At 45.1% G+C, this 20,386-nt stretch overlaps 4 protein-coding genes across 4 annotated transcripts, besides 10 other annotated features; 3 read left to right on the forward strand and 1 right to left on the reverse strand.

Moving 5' to 3' along the window:
- Positions 1-4,519: 4,519 nt before the first annotated feature.
- On the forward strand, positions 4,520-5,596 carry FPSE_06576 (uncharacterized protein; the record flags this gene model as incomplete). The annotated part of the gene is made up of 3 exons (XM_009259694.1): positions 4,520-4,600; positions 4,650-5,468; positions 5,525-5,596. The coding sequence occupies 3 exons, from the start codon at positions 4,520-4,522 to the stop codon at positions 5,594-5,596; spliced, it is 972 nt and encodes a 323-aa protein (XP_009257969.1).
- A 2,567-nt stretch (positions 5,597-8,163) lies between these two features.
- On the reverse strand, positions 8,164-8,877 carry FPSE_06577 (uncharacterized protein; the record flags this gene model as incomplete). Its single annotated transcript, XM_009259695.1, has 1 exon — positions 8,164-8,877. One exon carries the CDS (start codon positions 8,875-8,877, stop codon positions 8,164-8,166), a length of 714 nt encoding a protein of 237 aa, XP_009257970.1.
- Positions 8,878-12,860: 3,983 nt separating this feature from the next.
- On the forward strand, positions 12,861-13,458 carry FPSE_06578 (uncharacterized protein; the record flags this gene model as incomplete). The annotated part of the gene is made up of 2 exons (XM_009259696.1): positions 12,861-12,917; positions 12,967-13,458. 2 exons carry the CDS (start codon positions 12,861-12,863, stop codon positions 13,456-13,458), a joined length of 549 nt encoding a protein of 182 aa, XP_009257971.1.
- A 2,014-nt stretch (positions 13,459-15,472) lies between these two features.
- FPSE_06579 (uncharacterized protein) lies at positions 15,473-16,072 on the forward strand (the record flags this gene model as incomplete). Its single annotated transcript, XM_009259697.1, has 1 exon — positions 15,473-16,072. One exon carries the CDS (start codon positions 15,473-15,475, stop codon positions 16,070-16,072), a length of 600 nt encoding a protein of 199 aa, XP_009257972.1.
- Positions 16,073-18,815: 2,743 nt separating this feature from the next.
- Positions 18,816-18,880: a repeat region.
- Positions 18,855-18,894: a repeat region.
- Positions 18,895-18,942: 48 nt separating this feature from the next.
- Positions 18,943-19,244: a repeat region.
- Positions 19,029-19,334: a repeat region.
- Positions 19,060-19,365: a repeat region.
- Positions 19,110-19,411: a repeat region.
- A 79-nt stretch (positions 19,412-19,490) lies between these two features.
- Positions 19,491-19,689: a repeat region.
- Positions 19,690-19,709: 20 nt separating this feature from the next.
- Positions 19,710-19,836: a repeat region.
- Positions 19,837-19,956: 120 nt separating this feature from the next.
- Positions 19,957-20,006: a repeat region.
- A 104-nt stretch (positions 20,007-20,110) lies between these two features.
- Positions 20,111-20,139: a repeat region.
- The last annotated feature ends 247 nt before the right edge of the window (positions 20,140-20,386 follow it).

Consider the following 20,386-nt stretch of genomic DNA (forward strand, 5'->3'; position numbering starts at 1 on the left):
ATTGTCATTCTGTCTCCTCCATTCTCACCTAAAAGGGACATGATCTAGGACATTATTACCGATGTCGTTTCTATTAAGCAGGATTTCCTTACTGACGCTCCCCCTTGTGCTCTACTCGGCATAAATTATAAGCAGCACATCTAGTTCGTCGCTGATCGCCTCCTCGTCGCTCTCAGCAACGAGAAGGTGTACAAGGCCACCAATCCTTTCGACTTCAGTCACCTTGTGTTGGCTGTATCAAGTCTCTAGCGGACTCGACGGGCGACTTTTGTTTCTCTTACTTGCTTCTTCAGATCCAAATGTCATAAAATAGGGTTCTGCAGGATGTCGGATTGTCTGGATTGATAGATGATCGTTGGCATTGACTTTAGTGGCTGATCATTGATCAGCACGTTGAACCGGCCGGGCCGGTAAGAATGCAACCGCTGAGAATTAAAAAATTTGACAATGGAACAAAGAAGGCGTAACTAGTTAGTAGATCAGCTTAGGCCATTTTAGACCCAGCTCTTATGCTGCTTGTTTTCTCACTCTTTAAAATCTATATCCCAACTTGATGTTACATGAGTGCCTCAACCATAGTTTAGAGTACTCAACTTATGACCACGATACACCTGACATCAAGACTGGCTGGTACTTTTAGAAAACTTTACGACCCAGGACAGCAAGGCAAGAATAAGCTGTCTTGAATATTATTTTTATACTGCACATGTAAAGTTCGAGTCCGTGGAGGCTTGATACGGCCAATAAGAGAGACAAAAGTCGGGAGGTGAAAACAAGTTCGAAGTAAGGGAAAAACATGGCCACCCTAGAGCGCAAGGGTGCAAATTGCTGTGTGGTTTAGTTACACAGCTCGTAATGCACACGAATGAAACCAACACCTGATGAACAATCCGGTTTCAGAGTATGCACCAGCCTCGCAATTAGACTACAAATTACCTGTTATTAAAAGGGAGGGTTGGCGGCATGTCAGATCTGTCGAATGAGATTGCTGGAGAATTAGACATTGTGACAAAAAAGGGAGAACCAGCCACGATATGCGATCTGCAAGTCAGATGGTGGCTGGAAAGAGCGACATGTCTCAGCTACGAAATTCCATAATCGGAGCGACGTTCCGACTCTGCTACAGACAATATTTGCTGTCTTTTTCGACACAAGATCTTGATGTAAGATCAACCATCAACCATGGTGGAGATCATGGATAGATCATGTTTAACACACGATCGGGAAAGAAACATGAAACGAGAAAATCGCCAGTTGGCAAGATTGTCATGATGACGGGACGGAAGCATTGTATTACCTTGCATTGTGTTGAGATGAAAATGAAACTGGGGAGGCCTGAGGGTGGTGAGTGACGTTGGGATGGATGGAGACTGTGCTATAAGGTCCAGGCTTCACACTACAAGGTCCAGGCCAGGTCGGTCCAGCTCGACAAGGTCCCCTCACCGCGATGGAAGCTAGAGAGGTTAAGCTTGGGCCACAAGCGAGAGAAAAAAAACCGATGATGATGCGGTCCATGACATCAAAGGCCCATATTTTGGCAGGTCCCCTGGTCTGCTTGGCTATCGATTTGTGGCTTGAGTGGCTTGGCCGGCTGCGTGGCCAGTCTGGGCACAGTTCATCAGAGCCAGCTGAACAGGGAACTGAGCATTGCAGGACTCGATTGAACGTTGAAATGGATATTGGATGCATGTTTACCGGTACAGTGTAAGTGGAACGATAGAGTGAGTGACTTGGCTCGAGTGGGGCTGGCCTCCGAAATATCAAGAATGAGTGCATTCTCTGCTAAATGCTGCGATGCTGTGGAAGTTGAGCGAGAAAACCTGATATAAGACAATAATGCGAAATGAAAACTGGGATTCGGCATGGCTGTACGGATACTGACAAATAGCAATCGGACATAATGATATTGGGCACAAATTGTACTTGCCTGTGTGTTGTCTGTTCCTGAGACATGTACGCACCCTTTGATCACTAGCATCACCATATCTCCAACTCATCCCATCTCAATCGAGAAAAAGTTCCCCAGGAAAAAAGAAGAACATGATTCCGTCTCCCGGTTGCCAGGGGATCGAGAGGGCTAGTGCAGCAAGTTGACCTGAACTTGTTTTTGGGGGATTGCCAAGGATAGACTGGCGCAGGGGTAATTGACGAATCGGAGACAGCCGTAGCACCACTGGCCAAACGACGATAGACCTCACTAAGATGTCGAGGATTGGATACGCCGTACATAGTACGCAATATCACACGTATTATGGGTTACCCGACAGGTACTTGTGATGTTGGGGGTCAAAGTCCAGGGCAACGAGACTGTGATTGCTTGGTAAAGATCACGGTTTCCGTGTCAGGAACCACAGCAGCATGACTTTTGCCAGGCAGCACCCCATATTGGCAATCGTCATGCCTGCTCACAATTCTGGTCTGAGGCCGTGATTCCGGCTCGGCGTACGAAGTCTTTCCTGCCTGTTCTTTGAGGTATTAGATCGTTTTCTACCGTCTCTCTGGGAAGGTGCACGCAGGAGACTTCCGTCATAGACCAGAGGCAATATCCAGTTTTTTCGTGGCTCGTCAGCTCCAGCTCTGTCTTTGCCTCTTGTTAGTGGTAGGACCGACTCAACTGTGCGCGACACGAAGCTTTGGCTAGCCTGCACAGCGTGCAAGTACACTTGAGTTTGGGTTATTCAGGTGCACTAGCACTTTAGCAAACAGGTTAGACCAAACGAGGACATCGAGTTTTGGGTTGAACAGGTAGACTACATGCGAATATTACCTACTTTGTCAATCGTGTTTTGCGAGGTATCCCAAAGCTCTGTGCGCCATGAAGTGGGTACCGATGCGGGTGGTTGGCGATCTAGCGTGGCAGCCCGCCTGGGCCCCCCAGCAGGTACCCAAGTTAGTAGGTACCAGCAACCACCCACCTATTGGGGCTTTTCTTCTTCTTCTTTTCCTTGTTGCTTCTCCAACTGCTCCTTGATAATGTGTGTAATCTAATACTGAAACATTTTTCAATTGCATCAAACACATTGCATTCGCTTAGGATACCGATACTTTGTCGGCGGAGCAAAGGATCCACGCCAAGTTCAAGAGTCGCCAGAATGCCAGCTACCTTTGTAAGCACCTTAACTGGGAGACCGCCACCAAGACTTACATCAACTTCACTGACGTGGTCAAGTATTGTTGACAAGGGTAAACCAAGTATGTACATGATTGCAGTACTCTGTACTGTGCTGTGCTGTGCAGCCCATTGCACCCAATGGTCTGACCTCATCGTGTACCTCACGGCTGCATTGACGTCTGAATCTGAACATGAATTGCTCGCATTGACTCAATTTCCGTGGCCTAGGCCCGGAGCAAAAAAGAAAAACAATTGTAATAGACTTGGCTCATCACAATGTCCTTCTGCCATTGATGAGCACAGCATCATAACCTACAAGGGGGGCCTCCGTCCGTGTCTTTGGCGGTCCGCGCAGTCTAGTTTAGCGGTGCTGTAGGTACCCAGTGAAGTGGACCTCTAGCTCCGGTTACTAGGGTCCTGCTAGCGTGGGCCCCTCCCGCGCGCTGGGTCGCTCCAAGCCAACCAGCAAGGTTAGGTACGCACTTAGCAGATTTACGCTTCAATTTGTGATGGAAGTTTCCTCTCAATGCAAGATGGACGTAGACGTAGACAGAACCCCAGGGAGGTTGGCCCAGGCCAAATCGTGCCGTGCTTTCCCTGCCAGACCGCCAATGCCAAGTTGGGAACCGTATTTTTTTTTTTTTTTTTGGGCAGGGGAGCTTTAGCTTGCCTGCCTTGTAATTGCTCCTGCCTTACGGATACCACCAGCGCAGCACACCTCGCACCTGCCAGCTTAACGTAAACAACCGTCACGCCAAGATCAAGATTCTGGTTCCCACCTCCCACTTCCCACTCCTGCCTGCCCTTATTAAAGCAACAACTTCTCCCTCTTGTTCCGCATCAGTATCAGTCAAGATTCTTCATTCCAACACCTCACACATCCTCTCCCCAGAAACTTCAGGCCAGTCTCACTTCGTCTCACTCTCACACGAGATCGATCGCCTTCGTTGTCACATATTACTGTAAGTCACCATCACTCGATTCCTGTTCCAGATACCCTCTTCCTCCTGCTTGCTTGCCGGATTCCCTCATTCCACCTTTTGCGCTTGTGTAATTCAGCATCGGAACGCAAGCACTGGAAATCACATTGCGAGGTGCTCAGGGCTACACACGTTGCTCTCGGCTCTTCCATACCTCAAGTGATACACGTCCCCTGGTGTCTCACGCAAAAATCGCTCGCATGCCTCAGGCGCAGGCCTCCTGGGCTCGCACTTCATTTATTCACAGGGTCGCCGCCCTTGCTGGCAGTGATTCACTACCCAACTTCCTCTCGCTCCCCTCATTCACCTGCTTCGCTCGCAAACCCACCTTCGTTACCATCGCCGTCTTTCTGTCGCTACAAAGATCGCCTCAGTTCTTAACTAACACATTGCTCAGACTCCGATTCAATCAATCAAAATCGTCAAGATGAAGTCTTCTCTCCTCACCGTTTTCGGCCTTGTTGCTGCCGCCGCTGCCCAGAGCTCCGGCGACCTGCCCCAGTGTGGTGTAAGTCAAAATCTCGAATACCCAATAGCGCACCGCTAACTCGTCACAGCAAACTTGTGCTGGCAACATGGTCAGCGCTGCCAAGTCCAAGGAGCTTGGATGTGACGCTGGTGATGTTAGCTGCCTGTGCACCAACCAGGACTTCATCTACGGTCTCCGTGACTGCTCCGCTGCTATCTGCAACTCCGAGCAGGCCGCTGCTGTTGTCGCCTACGGCCTTGCGCTCTGCCGCCAAGCTGGTGTCCAGATTACTACTGGTAGTGCTGGCTCCGTCTCGGCCTCTGCTACTGGCACTGGTGCCGTCCGAACTGTCCTCAGTACCCTTGTTGAGAGTGACACTACTATCACCTCCGCCGTTTCCACCATCAGCGGCACTGCCACTGGCGGCAACGAGGATGACCTCTCTGTCAGCACTTACACCAGTGTTTTCACCAACTCTGCGGGTGATGAGGTTACCAGCACCATCAAGGAGATCCTCGGCGGTGTCGCCCTGACCACCTACACCTCTGGTGGATCCACCATCATCGAGCCCATCGAGACCGCCTCTGCCTCTGCTTCCGCTTCTGATGAGACCGAGTCCGCTCAGGTCACTACCTTCACCACCGACGGCACTGCTGTTGTTCGAACTCTGACCACCGTTACCACCGGTTCTGAGACCGACTCTGCCGACTCTGCTGAGGTCACCACATTCACCACTGATGGCACCGAGGTCGTCCGAACTCTGACCACCGTTACTACCGGTTCTGAGTCCGAGTCTGGATCTGTTTCGGAGACTGTTACTGACGCCTCCACCGTCACCGAGGGCTCTGACACTGCTACCGGCACTGAGGCGTCGGCCAGCGCTTCTTCTACCGAGACTGACAACGCTGTAAGTTCACACACAAACTCCCACAATATTCTCCAGCATTTACTAATAGTTCATAGGCTGTTGCTCAGATGACCGGTGCCCCCATGGGCGTCATCGCCGCTGCTGGTCTCGCTATGCTCCTCCTCTAAATCAAGGATGGATTCGATTTTGACGTTTAATGCTTTTACGTTGCACATGTTTGTTACATAATTCACGCCTGTACCTCGATCTTTTGGGACCCTTAGCATATTTCCTCGGTGCAAGGAGTCGGTTTGCGGAAGAATCTTCACGTTATGGAGAAATGGAAACGAGGTGAATGGACATGACAGGGCAGGTTTTTCGAGGCTTTAATGACGCATACGGCTTATCTCTCCTTTAATGGACACGACAAGAAATGTTAGAGAACGGACGGGATTTTGATGTTGTTTGTGAGGCGAGGAGGTGGTGTAACATGAGAGACGACGACGGGAGACGGCATGCTGGTGCTGCCGTCACACAAGGCCTGTGTTGTCTTTCATGGTTACATGGGTTCTGGGATGGTGGTGATACCCGGCCTACGGCCTGACTTCGGGGGTGGACTTTGCTTCTCGCATTCATTGAGAATTAGTAATAGATAATCTTCTTCACGACTATGTGCTTTTCCAATCTCATGACTTGAGTGAAACGATGGGACGCTATTTCCCCAGATGGAGTGACTTCTCGGCATATCTCTGCTTCATGAGTGTATCCTGATCAACATGGTTGGGGCAAACACTGATGTGCATACGTGCAACTTTAGTCCTGGAGACAAGGTGTTTGCCAGCAACCGCATCGCACACCTTGTTCCCTGTGTAGCACTACTATTGATTTATATTAACAAACACTCTCATGTTGTGATTGTGTACTCCACTGACACCAAGGCAGCTGAAAGAGACACAAAGAAAGACTATCTTCGTATGCATTGACTGATTCAATAGCAAACATGATATCCATCCGGGTTGTGTCTTGATCGAGTTTATCTTTAGATTCGCGAGGCTGGATGTAAGGTCATCTCTGTAATTGTGTATGCCTGGGGAAGTGTAGGTTTGTGTAACCTTGAAGCGATGACGATGACAAGACCATGGGCACCCTGAGCACTTAGACTTTTGTCCTTCTCCTTAAGTTCTTTGGAATTCTATCTCCTTCAGTGGGATTCGATTGTCCTAATCACAATGGCGTTTGGTATGGCAGCCGTGGTACAGTTTCTATTAAAGATGACGATCCCAGGCCCCTCAACCGATACTGATGGTATCTAAGAGTGGGCTGTCTCTCACATACTTTGGACAGAAGTGATTGCTTAGAGTATAAGTAAATGCTAAGGAGTCTGTTTATGTCGCTCTAGGCCAGACTCAACAAACTTGGGAGTACCTGTCAATACAGTGGAAACCCGAGCCACAACTCTGGACTAGAGTTTCCGAACACGAGCCTGGTGCTTAGAAGGCAGACTTTTCATTGCCCTGATCTTTGTGATGCAAGAGCATGCATATTTATACGTCTTTGACTGGATCGTGCTGAGAGATTGGAGGTACTAGGCAATCACGGTTTGAGGACAGTGAGCCACATTGGTGTAATAGAGTTGTACTTCCCGAAGAATCTCAGTGAAAATACGTACTTCGTACCGAGGTCCTTGCCCGAGGCGTGAAATCAAGCAAGTGCGAGTCTTCTTTCTTGCCCGAGGCAGTATCTTCAAGACTGTGTCGCAAATGACTTGGCTACAAGTGGTATTAGCAAGCGTATCCGAGCAATACATGGCTGTGAACATAATAGCTGTAGCCTTTGGTCTCTCGTTGGCACAACATGGTTTGGTCAATTGGTAGCTGGTAGAGAAGCAATGTTTTCTCGTCAAGTTTGCGTTGGCAATTATCTTACAGTATCTAAGTCAGGGGTTACTCAGACACGAAAGGCATTTGCTTCCCTGTGTGAACCTTTATTAAAATTTCACATGATACCATCACAACGGACTTCAGAATTAAATATAAGAGTGAATAATCGCCATTTGCTTATCTTGTTGACGATCATCTTACGCAGTTGGAGCAGTTCCACGTGTAGCTCAAGTGGTGATGCAGTCAGACACTGGAAACCGCACAATCGATTTTATGTCGAGGAATTAGTACACCAATGATATCCTGGGCAAGACTGTTCTCAAATAAATCCCTGATACTCGTGGCCAGCTGTGAAAACAGTGTGCTGCTAGATCCAGAGCTATCGATCTCAATAAAAAGAAAACGGGCAGAGATCTCAACAGTGTTACACCAGAAGTGCGAGCAGTTCTTGGGATCCCGTTGCATGATTTTAGAAATTTTGATGAACATGGACTTGAAAGAGGTATGTTCTAACATTGATGTTCACGAGTTCAGCTGGTTAAATGGTGGTCAGATGCGAAACTGAGCTTCAGGGGGACTCACTCAACAGAGTCCCCAAACACCAAAATTAATTGAAATAGTAAACTAGTTATCTGTCATATTCCTCCACATGTCCCAAAATAATGTAATGGCCGTTATGAAGCACAATCGTAAACAAGGATCCTCAGCTGTGTAAATCGAGGTTGACGATGCACCTCGCGCTACGCAAAAGAAACCAAGCGCAGGAAAAAAAAAATGCCCGAGAAGAATCAATGCATTCCAGCCGCTCAACAAAATCAAGGTACCAGAAATGCCATGCCCCATATCTCAAAGGTGAACCACAGACATGCAGGTTCTCACAGTTCCTCGCTCGCCTGGCCATCGATAAGTCCCCGGTCACGGAATAGCCGCACCGTCTTCGATTGCTGGGGATCACAGAGCAACACTCCGTGCTCTTCAAGATACTTAGTCACCTTATCGTAGACTTCCTCAGATCCAATCTTGGGGGTCGACAGCTCAATCTCCATGAGGTGCAATTTTCCAGCTACAACATCATCAAGCTTCGATTTGTGTCCCAAGATCTTCAACTTCCATTTGCCGTCAGGGAATGGTCCATAAGGGACAAGACCATCCCAGTCAATGTCGTCGTACTTCTCGGCGAAGCGAACTTGGTCCTCGCTCCATATTTCCTTCGTCTTGTCGCTTAACAGATACCGCGCTCCACACGTATAGGGGATATAGTCTCCATATCGGTCCCAGACACAATCCGCGCCGGGAGGCAGGCGGGCGGGTTTCTCATCGAAGCGAACCTTGATGACAGAAAAAGGGTCACCTTTGTTGACCTTTGTGCGAAACATCACGCCTTGCTGCGCGTGTGTTGGCGGCATCGTATCGAAATATGTGATCGGGTTTTGTTTGTAAGGCGCACGAACTTCTTCGCCCAGCTTCTCCAGAACGGCTGCTGCGTCTCGGTCACATAGCGACCATTGAAGATGGATGTTTTCGCCCTTGTTAAGGCAATAAGAAGGATTGGCGATCAACGCCAATGCGACAAGGCTGTAGGACTTCATGGTAGGACTTGATCTGATACTGATATCGTACCCAAAGGTAACACAGAAATGAACAATTCACGGCGCGGAACCGAGAGAACGATGAATGAAAACGACTGAGATAGGTGATTCAAGTGAGATATAGCAACAAATATACCCGTCAGGTTGTTCCAACAATTTTTTGTGACGCACATTTAATCTTCATGGGGGCACATGTGATGCACCGAATATGCGGTAACCACTGACACAGGAAGGACCACGGTGATCTATCACAGCGTGCAGCTCAATAGTCCATAATTTTCGCACCTGACAGTTGTACAGCCAGCCACAGATCGCCGGCTAAAGGGATGCGCAACCAATTGGGCTTTGATGAGAGAAGCCGACGTATTGATTTGTAGGACACGTCCCTCTTCAACTGAATGTTGATATAGATATGACGACTGTGTGCGCTCAACTGAGACACTGGGAGATCTTCATATAAGAACGCGGCGGTAAACTCCATCTGTGCGTGCCTACCGTGCGGTCTGATACGTCATGTCAGCACTGTACTATGCTAGGTAGTTAGTGGACGAGGTTGTTGTCAGCACCCAAACAACTCCAATAGTAAACAAGATATTCTTTTACCAATATCCTGACAACCCGTAATTAACTCAAAAAGGTACGAATGAGTTGGCAAGTTGTCAGGAAACGCAGGAACTTTGAGTATCTGCCTGTTCTTGGGTGAATATTGAAGGAGCGTGTGAGATAGCTCCAGGCGCTCACAAGGCTCTGCCGCGAATATGCAGCCCGGGAAACTCGGCGAGAGTCGCGAACCGTCCTTGCGGTAAAGACGACAGAAGTGGGGGAGGGCCTCGAGTATGTGTATACCCACAGCCGCCAAGATCTTGATCCTAGATCAATCAAGGCGAGCGGCTCTTGGAGATGTCAAGGAAGGGAACAACATATAAGTTATGTAGGGCTGTCAACTAACGTTAGCTCCAGATTGGATGCAAGGCGGAGAGACCCACATCTCCTGACAAGTCAAAAGATATGCCGTCGGGTTCAGCTGCTATTTTCACGATAGGAATAGCGACAGGAAGATCAATCAACCTAACACATGTGATGCGTCGAGATTTTTAGACATTCGTCGTTCACCAAGTTGCGGAGTAACGGAACTCACAGAGGCTGTCTGCTGCAGCTATCACGGCATGCCGGAAAGACGTGGAGTATGCAGGAGGAGAGTTCTCGCTACAGATAAGCCGACAAGAGACGCTGCGAAATCCCGATATCAGGAAATCATCCAACAGTTCCTCTGCGGTGTGCCGTTGAACAACAACTGCTAAAAATCTCCGTGGTTTGGAGAGAGGAATGTTGGCGCGTAGATCGGTGCCACTAAGAGATGACAGACACCATCTTGCATTTTTGGCATTGTCCATCATGCGCAATAAGACGCTGGAGACAAGGCCGATCAGGGTTACATGGGAAGCTCGTCCAGTCTGGTTGAGACTTTGAAGGGGGCTCTCATGTCTAATCGTTGATGATTTCACAGACCATAACCCAATGTTGTATTTCTGACATGTGAAAGTGGCTGCGAGTGGAGGACTTTAGTGACAGGGGACAAGAAGGAAATGCATGCCACGTAGCAGGGGGGTTCGGTTCGGGCATCGAGCAAGGGATCCTTGGGGCTCTGAGCCAGCTGATCGGTCGATAAGGTAATAAGAGCGATCCCATCAACGTGATGCGGCAAAGGAAATATGTTCGAAAGAGGAATCAAGTTCGCAGCCATGGGACTCGAACGTGCTGGGGCAGAGCCGCTTTTCTGGAAACAAGCTCGATTATTTTAGCTTGGCTTCCGAGGCCATCCGTTAAGCTCGTGTCTAATATCGGACTGAGCCGCGGCAGATGGAACGACATCAGTCATGTCGGACAACAGGATGGTTGGTTTCTTATCAATGCCTTTGGATTTGCGAGAGCACAAACACTTCACAGGGCGGCCGCACCAACTGAGTAACGTATGCGGCCCCTCGTGTGTGCGGGTTGTTACTCCGCAACGAGGAAGGTTTAGAGGTAATGAGCTGATACGGGTTTGTTTGGTTGCAACCGACGATGCGGATCAGGGATTCGAGTTCTGGCTGGTTGCTATTGCTACCCAGACTGCTGTGTTGTAGCTTAATAGACTTTGAGATAAGCCTCAGTCGGGGATTAGCCGGTGACCGAGCGCTTGTTGACGCATGAGAGAGGACGCGGATTTGGACAGGCGTCGTATAGAAACGCATCATGACGATGGAATTGTATTATCTGCTTATACATTGCATTGCATTGTGTAGTATTTGTAACGCATAGTACTCCATGGGATTTCGGAGTTCTTAACTCCGTCCATTCCCTTCATCTTCATGTGTCAATAGAGCTTTTTGAGGATACTGATAAGCTTGTAAATGTATGCGGCTGTGAAGATCGGTGTATATGCCCTGAACTGATAGATCTCATGTTCTCGGGATACCCAAAATGAACACAGCTTTCTTATGCCAACTGCAGCTGCTTTTCTTGTCATTTGTGATCAACGCCAAGAATGCATGGCGTCGATGCTGGTGTGGCGATTGTCATAGATGTCAGCAACGGAGTAACTTGGCAAGATAAATTGTTGAGGAGCTTGAATTTGAATTGAGCATCTTGATTTGATGTTTGGGGAAAAAAGGGAAGCGTTTATTGCTAGTGCGAGAGTGTGAGTGAGAATGTGAGTGAGTGAAAGTGAAAGTGAGTGTGGGGTGAGGGGCAGGGGAAAGGGAAGGTGGGAGCCACTTTCACATGTAAACCACTTCCACTTCCACCTGCACCTGCATTTATTTTGCTGCATGGCAGGGACGACTTAAGCGAGTAGCAACCAAATCCATACCTGCTCAATTAATCAAAGAGACAAGTGAAACGAGGAATGAGCACTTTAGATGCAGGGCATGCGGCTGAGTCGACCCATCATGTTGAGCTCTGGTGGTGTCACAAACGACAAAAGACCAACAGCATGGACATGGACCCCACTACCAGGTACAGAGGATTGACTGATTGATGAGCAATTATCATGAGATAACGAGACTATCAGTTGAAATCGTGGCTGAAATTTCATTTACGGCACATGTCTAGCATGACCGTCTCTATCTCTGTCTATCTCTCCATCTCTTCTTGTCCCTCCGGATCAAAAGGGAGACTCGTGAGAAACAAAAACAAATGATTCAAGGCATGGATGGAATCAGCCACAGATTGCTCAAGTACAAAACCATCCAAGCTACGTCAAGTATCCACTCACCCAAAATAGCTCTAAAAGATACCTGGTCTAGTACAAGCACATGTTTTCTCTAGCACATGCAAACCTGGACATCATCTCCAACTGCTTGCGATGGCGAAAAAACAGCTGCAACAATTGGACCTCGACGTTTTCGTGAGGGTGGGTTACTTTCCGGTCTCGTCGACCCCCTACTTCCCTGGGTAGGTTGCATCTATCCATCGGCGCATTTATTAAGTACTAGACGGAACCCTTGCCAACTTGTTCCCCTTCTTCTTCTCCCGAGTGCCTGACTCTAGATCATCATCAAACCTCTAGGTAAGTGCCAAACCTAACATTCTTTCTGTGGCGTCCCATCAACCAACTCTCAATTCCATACTCCCCTCCTCGTCTCTGACATCACACACCCTCCTTCATAAGCTTCCCGAATTATTCTCTCAGCTGTCTCCTCCTCGTCATCTCTTTCCCGGCTGCTGCTTTTTAGTCTCTGCAGGCTCTCTTCAATTGCGACCATCCCGCTTCCCCTCCTCGCCCAACTTCTTCCACCTTACACCACCTTCCCTGAAGCTCTACCCTCTTACATAACCTGGTTTAACTCTGTTCCAAGCTTCTCTACTACCTTACGCTATTCGATTGTTCCTTCGACCTGGTATCTACGCAACCGAGCAATTGACTTCGTCTTGAACCTTGCGACCTCATATCGTCCCTTCGATTTGTACCGATTTTCCGCGATCAACCTACAAACATCACCATGTCTCACCAAGTCAACGGCGACGTGAGCCCTGCTCAGTACTCTGCTTTCATCCAAGTGAGTAAAACCAGTGTCACTTCTCTGCAGTAAACTAACACTCTCGCAGCATCTCCTCAACTACCCTGTTATCAGCGACGGCGTCCACACCTTCAAGTCCAACGAACTCGGTCAGCGCTCCATCAGACTTAGTGACGCCGCCTACCAGACCTTTGCTGCTCCCGTCGTTCCCTACTTTTCCAGAGGCTACCAGTATGTCTCACCTTACGTCCAGAAGGTCGACAACCTAGGCGATAAGACCCTCGATCGCATCGACGAGAAGTTTCCTGTTGTCAAGAAGCCCACCGATGAGCTCTACCAAGATACCCGCGCTCTCATCATGTTTCCTCTCCAGAAGGGCCTTGAGGGCAAGGACCATGTCTTCCAGGTCTACAACTCTGAAATCAAGAAGGTTGAGCAGGGAGGTCTCGTCGCCCATGGAAAGGCTGCCGTTACCACCGTTCTCGTCGTCAGCAACGAGACACTCTCTTGGTTGAGCTCTTTCTTGCACCAGAAGAAGGCAGACACTACCAACACCATCAATGAGAAGATCAACCAGTAAACATCTCGCTGTCACGACTATGGCGTCATTAGTTTGATGACCGCAGTCACTGCAAAGCACATTTATACCCTCCTTGTTTCTTTTTAATTACGGGATTGTTTTTGAAAATACGGGGTTTCTCGTTGTATTTCTACTCCCTTGTTGCTTCTTGGAGTTCTGGATGCCGCGAGAGTCCAGAAAGGGTTATGTTTGGGCCTGTTACTCTCGGCGTCACATGTGCCTCTCCTGGTTTGTATCCCAGATATGACCTTGCTTCTTCGCAGGACGCATCAGTGCGAAACCCAGCTTTGAGCATTGTTCGTTCCAGGTACTTTGCTAGCGCGCTGAAAGGGTATCATGTTATCCTCTATTGTAAGAGATGGACGGAAGACTGAGGTGGCCGATCCAAGCATGTCATTGTCATGGTTGGGCATTCCCTCAAAATCTACATGTGAAGGATACGCTTCTGGTGGAAGGGATTGTCTTTGTTGGAGGATGTTGACTTTGAAAGACTTAAAATGAGCTAATAGAATTTTCTTTTTTATGAAATTTGACATGTGACTGGTATCAACATCACGCAATCGGAAAGCTTTGGAGTGAAATTTCTATCATGAATTATAGGCAGCGAGCTCCTTTGTTAGGTAGCTTATGCATACTTGATAGCACAATGAGATATACTTGAGCCATTGAATTCCACATATCAAAGCTACTTCCTTATGATGATACATATAACCTAAATTCCATTATACTAGTCATTAGTGGTTGAGAACACCAATCCTATTCACATGCTATGTTCTATGTGGCCGGGAACTTTTCGGTGTGGCTTTACTAAACATGGTTTTGTGCTGTATGAATAGGAAGCTTGACGATAGATACCACTTCTAAGAGTCCTGCAGCCTTACTGAACTTGGCTACTGTCATCTCTACTGTTGTTCTTCTAGGGCCCTACTGTTAAGGTCACTTCTCTTTTCGTCAAGGTGCAAAGTGTCTTGTCATTCATAATATCTCTTTGAAACATCGTAAACCTTTACCAAAGATTTCATATTATCTACTTGTTGTGAGAAAAATATGAGACAGAGAACTGCTAACGGTTGAGTCAATTTTAGACACCTGACTTACGCACAACAGGGAAGGCTATAGTGTTAAATTTACATGTTGACTCCGCGATGGGAACTCGACGATAGCACACGCATGTAAAACATTGTTCAAAATCTGGATATATCACGGTATCTGAAGGCCCTTTTTAACATATCACGCGGTCCTATATGTTGATTCGATGTGTTGATTGGGTAAAAATGAAGTCCTGAAATACAGTTCACCCTCGTGTTGACAAACCGGAGCCAATCATCCGACCTCTAAAGTCAAAAGTTCAACTCTGGTATATATATTATCCTTTCATCTATCTATTGTTAATCTTCGGATTGATGTACATTTCTGAAAGCATAGTGTTTACTCGTGCGTATTACTATTTCATTCCTGTATAACAAAGGGGTTTCGTAAAAGGGATGAACAAGGGTTTTGATGGCTTCGCTAAATGGTCATCTTTCTTCGCTAGAACCTCTTGCAGGTAAGTGGTGTATATATAGGTTAATCTGCAGCTTCGAGCTGAGTTTGACTATCCGTTTTAACGTGGTGATACCGCTATAGAGCCGTGGTGCTTATCTACCAGAAATTAGAGACGTTGTTCGATTAAGAAGAACATGCCAGGTACGAATCAGTCTTCTTGCTTATATCCACAGGTTTATAGATTTATATACGCCCAAGTGTATACGAGTTTGTCGTGTAAGTTTCGAAGTCACGTTCGGAAATAGAGATTACGGACAGCAACCGAAAGGCTATTTGCTTACCGTCGCGTAGACGAAGCTTTCCCTGGAGAATATATATAGACAAGAATAAGCCTTTTATTTGTGGTACTCAACTTTTCCACATGACCAGATTCTCAAAACATCTTCATACTCTCGAGTTGCACACCCTCTACCGGCGCTCTTCGTCAACTACCACATTGGAAAGACTATAAACCCGACGATACCACATCATGACCACCATACACTTAACCGCCGGCCGGACATTCGGAATCCGTACGGTCGAGGTTCCTGCAGTTGCCTCACCGAAGGGCAAGGTTGTGATCTTTAATGGAGCCTCGGCCTTGACAAAGGCCGCCGTCTTTGGAGCCCTTGAGTCACAGCTTGTCGACCCCAGAACTCAGATAATCGACAGCTATATCATGGGCAAGCCACCCAGCTCCGACCTGATTGAACGAGAGCTGCGGTCAGTTTATATAGAGCAGGTGTTGAAGTCTGCAGATGAAGGGCACCCGATAGTTCTGGCAGCTTGTCTGTTGAACAACTCCGAGGGTCGGCGAGAGCTTGAGAATATCTTGTCCATCTCCCGCAACAAGCAGGTCCCCCTGGCCTGGGTTGATGCCGACTTTGAACCCAGAGACTCTGGATGCTGCAGGCCTGAGATTGTTTATCGGGAATCATGCGTCGGCTCGGGTGCGGTGGGGACCATACTTCCTTCAAGAACAAAAATCGACTTGGAGGGTATCGAACTGGTTACTCGAATGTTCACTCCAGCGCACACTACGCAGCAAGCTGTGCAGGAGCTCTTGTACCTGATGCGCTCGACCAGGTGATGGTTGATGCGAAGCAGCTGACGAATTCTACTTCACATCGTCATCGTGTTTGGCGAAGAATGATGCCATTTTGTTTATGTTGCGGGTGGTTTGGTATGTTGATAGACTGATAGACAAGAGTCACGAGTCACGAACTGGTTGGTTGCACTGCATGTTTGCAACACCATTTAGGCAGTTTACCCTGGAACGGCATTCCTGGATGGAACAATATCACATTATTAATATCCTTGTTTTGTCTCATGTTCGGAAACAACGGAACTCAACTGCAGCTCGATGCGGCGAGTCGAACACATGCGGCGTATTGTGTGAGCACTGTAATTTGTTTGCAAGGCACATGAGAGGCACAGGAGATAAAACATGGCTGATGTTTTGTACATGTACATAAAGTCAAGCCAAGACAAAGTGTTTACACAAGTGTCGATTGAATGGACATTGTATTCTCCAATACGGAAAACAAACAAGGCTTCTCGTAGTGCAACCAAACGGGAAATCTATGCGGAATGAATACCTGAGACTTATAATTAGGTCTCACGCTCAAGTCCGAATGTCCACAAAGGCCAAGACATTCGGCGCCATAAAACGTGAGATGTCGAATTTTCCTCGAGTCGGTAGCGAGAGGAGGATCGACAGGCAAGTGCTGTCTAGCTGATGACGAGACGAGACGAGGCCGAGCGGCGCGCCCCATTGACAATCTCTCTCATCTCTCGCCTCGATAAGGGGGGGCTCAAGCCACGGAGAAACTAACGGCCAGCTTCACAGTGTCTGTGTAGCTTTGGCAGGCCGGGGTTTGAGATACTATTGGAAGCTTAGAGTACACGTGGGCAAGTGCGCCAAAGGGGATGAATGGATATAATGATCAATCGTCATGACGAGTGAGGGATTTGTGAGAAGGAAACGAAAAAGGTTGATAAGAATGTGTACAATGGACATGGACATGGACATGCTATCAACATGGTGCTTTAATTAAACGGGGATCAGGAGGACGGGATAGGAGAACAGGGTCCGGGGCAAAGGACCAGACTTGGCGTAGACCGTTGGTTAATCCCACCTTGAAAAGAAGAAAAGAAGCAAAGCTCGTTAGCCAAGGATGTTGCAGTTGAAGAATGATCAGTAAGAACGAGAGCATACAGGTGACTACTATACGAGATGATAGGTAATATCAAGCCATAACAAAGTACAGTATTGCCTGAGCGCCGCCCTTTTACTTGAGCCCAGAGATGCATATCGCATATTGAAACAATAAAGGATATCTTCAGCCATTAGTCAAGATGATCGACAGGATTAGACTGGAGAAAGAGATTTTTGAGCGAATTGTCTGTGGATGAAGAATTGGGGTTTAGTGCTTTTGCAGTAGGTATGCAGGTATGTCAAGATTGTCTGTTGGTTCGTGAATGAGGCCATCTGGGGGACACTTGAAACGCTCGGCGGACTCAATAGCGTATTGAAAAGAGTAGAGAGTGGATCTAACTAGATATAGTCCTAGTCCTAGGAGGTAGTCTTGCAGTAGTCCATGGTCGCCCGGTAGTTTGGTAGTTGCTGACGAGGAACGGTAATTACGTACTGTTGCTTAGCGAGATAATAGTGTCGGTACCGGTACATCTATACTCTATGATTAGAATGAGGGACTTGGATCCATCACCAATACCACAAAACGAACAGGTGAAGGCTATGCGTGCGATAGACCGTCGCCAAGGTATAATTCTGGTATTATTACATACATAGTCTATATGCAGCTTTCAGCTCAAGCCAGCAGGGGGATATGTCACTCAATACCTAACCTGACTATCCAACGGTTATCTTCATGAACCAGTGGCGACAGCATTGATAACAGGTTTGTTATTATTATTGGTGCATAGTATCAATATACATCCAACAGTTGTCTCCAAAGTCAACGGCTCGCTTCGTATCCGACCCTTGTCCATCCTCTGACTCCTGTCATTGCATAAGACTCCATTCATGGAAACCACTTGCCACTTCTCCATCTGAAACAAATCTGCAGCATTCGATGATCTTGCTAATTATTGGAGAAACTATATTTTAGAAAGCAGATCATCAATTGCTCGCCACCTGTTTATATCGCTTCATTCGTTGAGAGTTTGGCTTTGCGTGCCCGTGCGCGGACAAATGCGTCTCCAAGGTGGAACTTTCACACATAATTATCCATGCTTTCGATGAATATGCATGCATCGTCAGGTAAGCCGTACAGAAGCGAGAAGCACGAGCAGGGGATAGACGTAGGTGACTGGCATCATAAACTCACTTGGCGTGAAGCTGAAAAAAACACTACCAAAACCTATCCCTACCGTTTATCGAGGATACCGTTCTTAACAGATTCACGTATTGCCTTGGATTGATCTCGTTTACTGCACCGTAGCTCACCTACAGTCACCCACCAGATGATGCCAACGGCGGCCGCATATATTTCCTGTTTCGTTTCCAGGGCCTGGGGGTATCCCTGTCGATCGTTTCCGCGCCTGGTCACATCGTCTGTCAAAGTCTCCCATGAGTTGGACAGAGAAGGTCAAGCCTCGGAATAGTTGTGAGATTGATATTAAATAAGCAAGAAAATCATAGCTCACTAAACTAATTAGACTAGTCAGATACAGAGGTCCCTGTCAAAAGTGGTGTCTTTAACCCCTGCTTGTAATAGGGGCCTCTCGGAAGCTAGAAAAAGAAGCGAAATTGCAGTTAAGGATTCTATTGCCTATATACCTTCTATAGACCTTTTATAAGCTTTTAATTGATTTATTAATATTCTTAATATACTTAAAGCTACTTTTACTATAATTTAAATAATAAATATTATAACTTATATCTTTATAGTTTCTCTTAAGGTACCTTATAGCAGTAAGACCTCTATTAATATAGCTTATTTATTAAATCTTTTAATTTATTAAGTTAATTAAATATATATTTATATAATTAAGAGAAGATTTAATCCTTATAATCTATTAGTAATTTTAAAAAATAAATATCTTAAAAATATCTTTTATAATAATTATTTAAAAAAGGTAATAAAAAAAGCTAAATAATAAGCTATTAATAAAATATAATATAATTATTTTAAAAAGGAAAAAACTTATATTAATATAATTAATAAGCTTAATAAGATAAATTTTAAGGTATTTATATTAATAGTTTATTAAATATTTATCTTATTTAAATTTTAAAAGATAAAATTAATAAAAAAGTTTAATTTAATTAAAAAGATATAAAATAAATATCTTATTTAATATATTATTTATAAAGATTAAATTTTAAAGGATTAATAATTAATAATTTAATTAAATAAACCTTTATAATATTTTTATATTAATAAAATAGCTATTATATTTAATAGAGACTTAATAAGTATTCTCTTTATAGCTATATTTATAAGAAGTAAAAAGAAGCTATAAAGTTTATCTTTTAAAAGGCCTTTTTATATAATAAGAAAAGTCTTTATTATTATTAAATTTTAAAAATTAAAAAAAAAAAGATAAATTTAATAGTTATCTTTAAGGATTTTAATTATAAACTTAAGCTAAAAATAAAAAAAGCTTAAAAGTTAAAAATAATATTAATTAGTAATAATATTAATAAAAGGTTTTAATTTTAAAATTATTTTCTTTTATATAGCTATATAAGGAAAAAAAGCTTAATATAATTATATAAGAAAATAAAATACCTTTATATACTTATTATATATAATAATAAGTTTTTAACCTTATAAGTATATAAAGGCTTTTTTAATATAAAAATAGCTTTAATTTAAATATTATAAAGGCTATTTAACTTTATTTAAAAAGGGAAATAATAAAGAAAAGTTATATAGGTAGTTATATTAAAGCTATTTATAAATAAGAGGCTATATAAATAGCTATATTATAAGAGAAAGTAAAGGCTTAAATAAAAAGAATCTTTTAATATATTTAAAAAATTATTAATTTAAAAAGAGGAAATAAATACCTTAAAGGTAAGGGTTAATATATAATTAAGGAAGTATTTTTTTTTTTACCTTATTTTTATTCTTATTAGTATAAGCTAGTCCCTTACTAGTATATTTTTATATATTTATAATATATAATCTGCTGCAAAAGATACAGTAGGTTAGATATAGAGATATTTTAACCTAGCTTAGTTAGACTTAGTGCCCTTAAGGCACTAGGCTTAGCCTAGCTAATAATAAATTATCCTTCCTTTATTTACTAATAGTATACCTATAGTATATTATTAGTATTAATTTAGTATATAGATACTACTTTTAATAGGGACCTCTATATAGAGGCAGCCTTTAAAAGTTATTACTTATACTAGCTTATACTAGCTTATATT

The sequence above is a fragment of the Fusarium pseudograminearum genome, chromosome 3 (assembly GCF_000303195.2).
Source record: "Fusarium pseudograminearum CS3096 chromosome 3, whole genome shotgun sequence".
Taxonomy (NCBI): domain Eukaryota; kingdom Fungi; phylum Ascomycota; class Sordariomycetes; order Hypocreales; family Nectriaceae; genus Fusarium; species Fusarium pseudograminearum.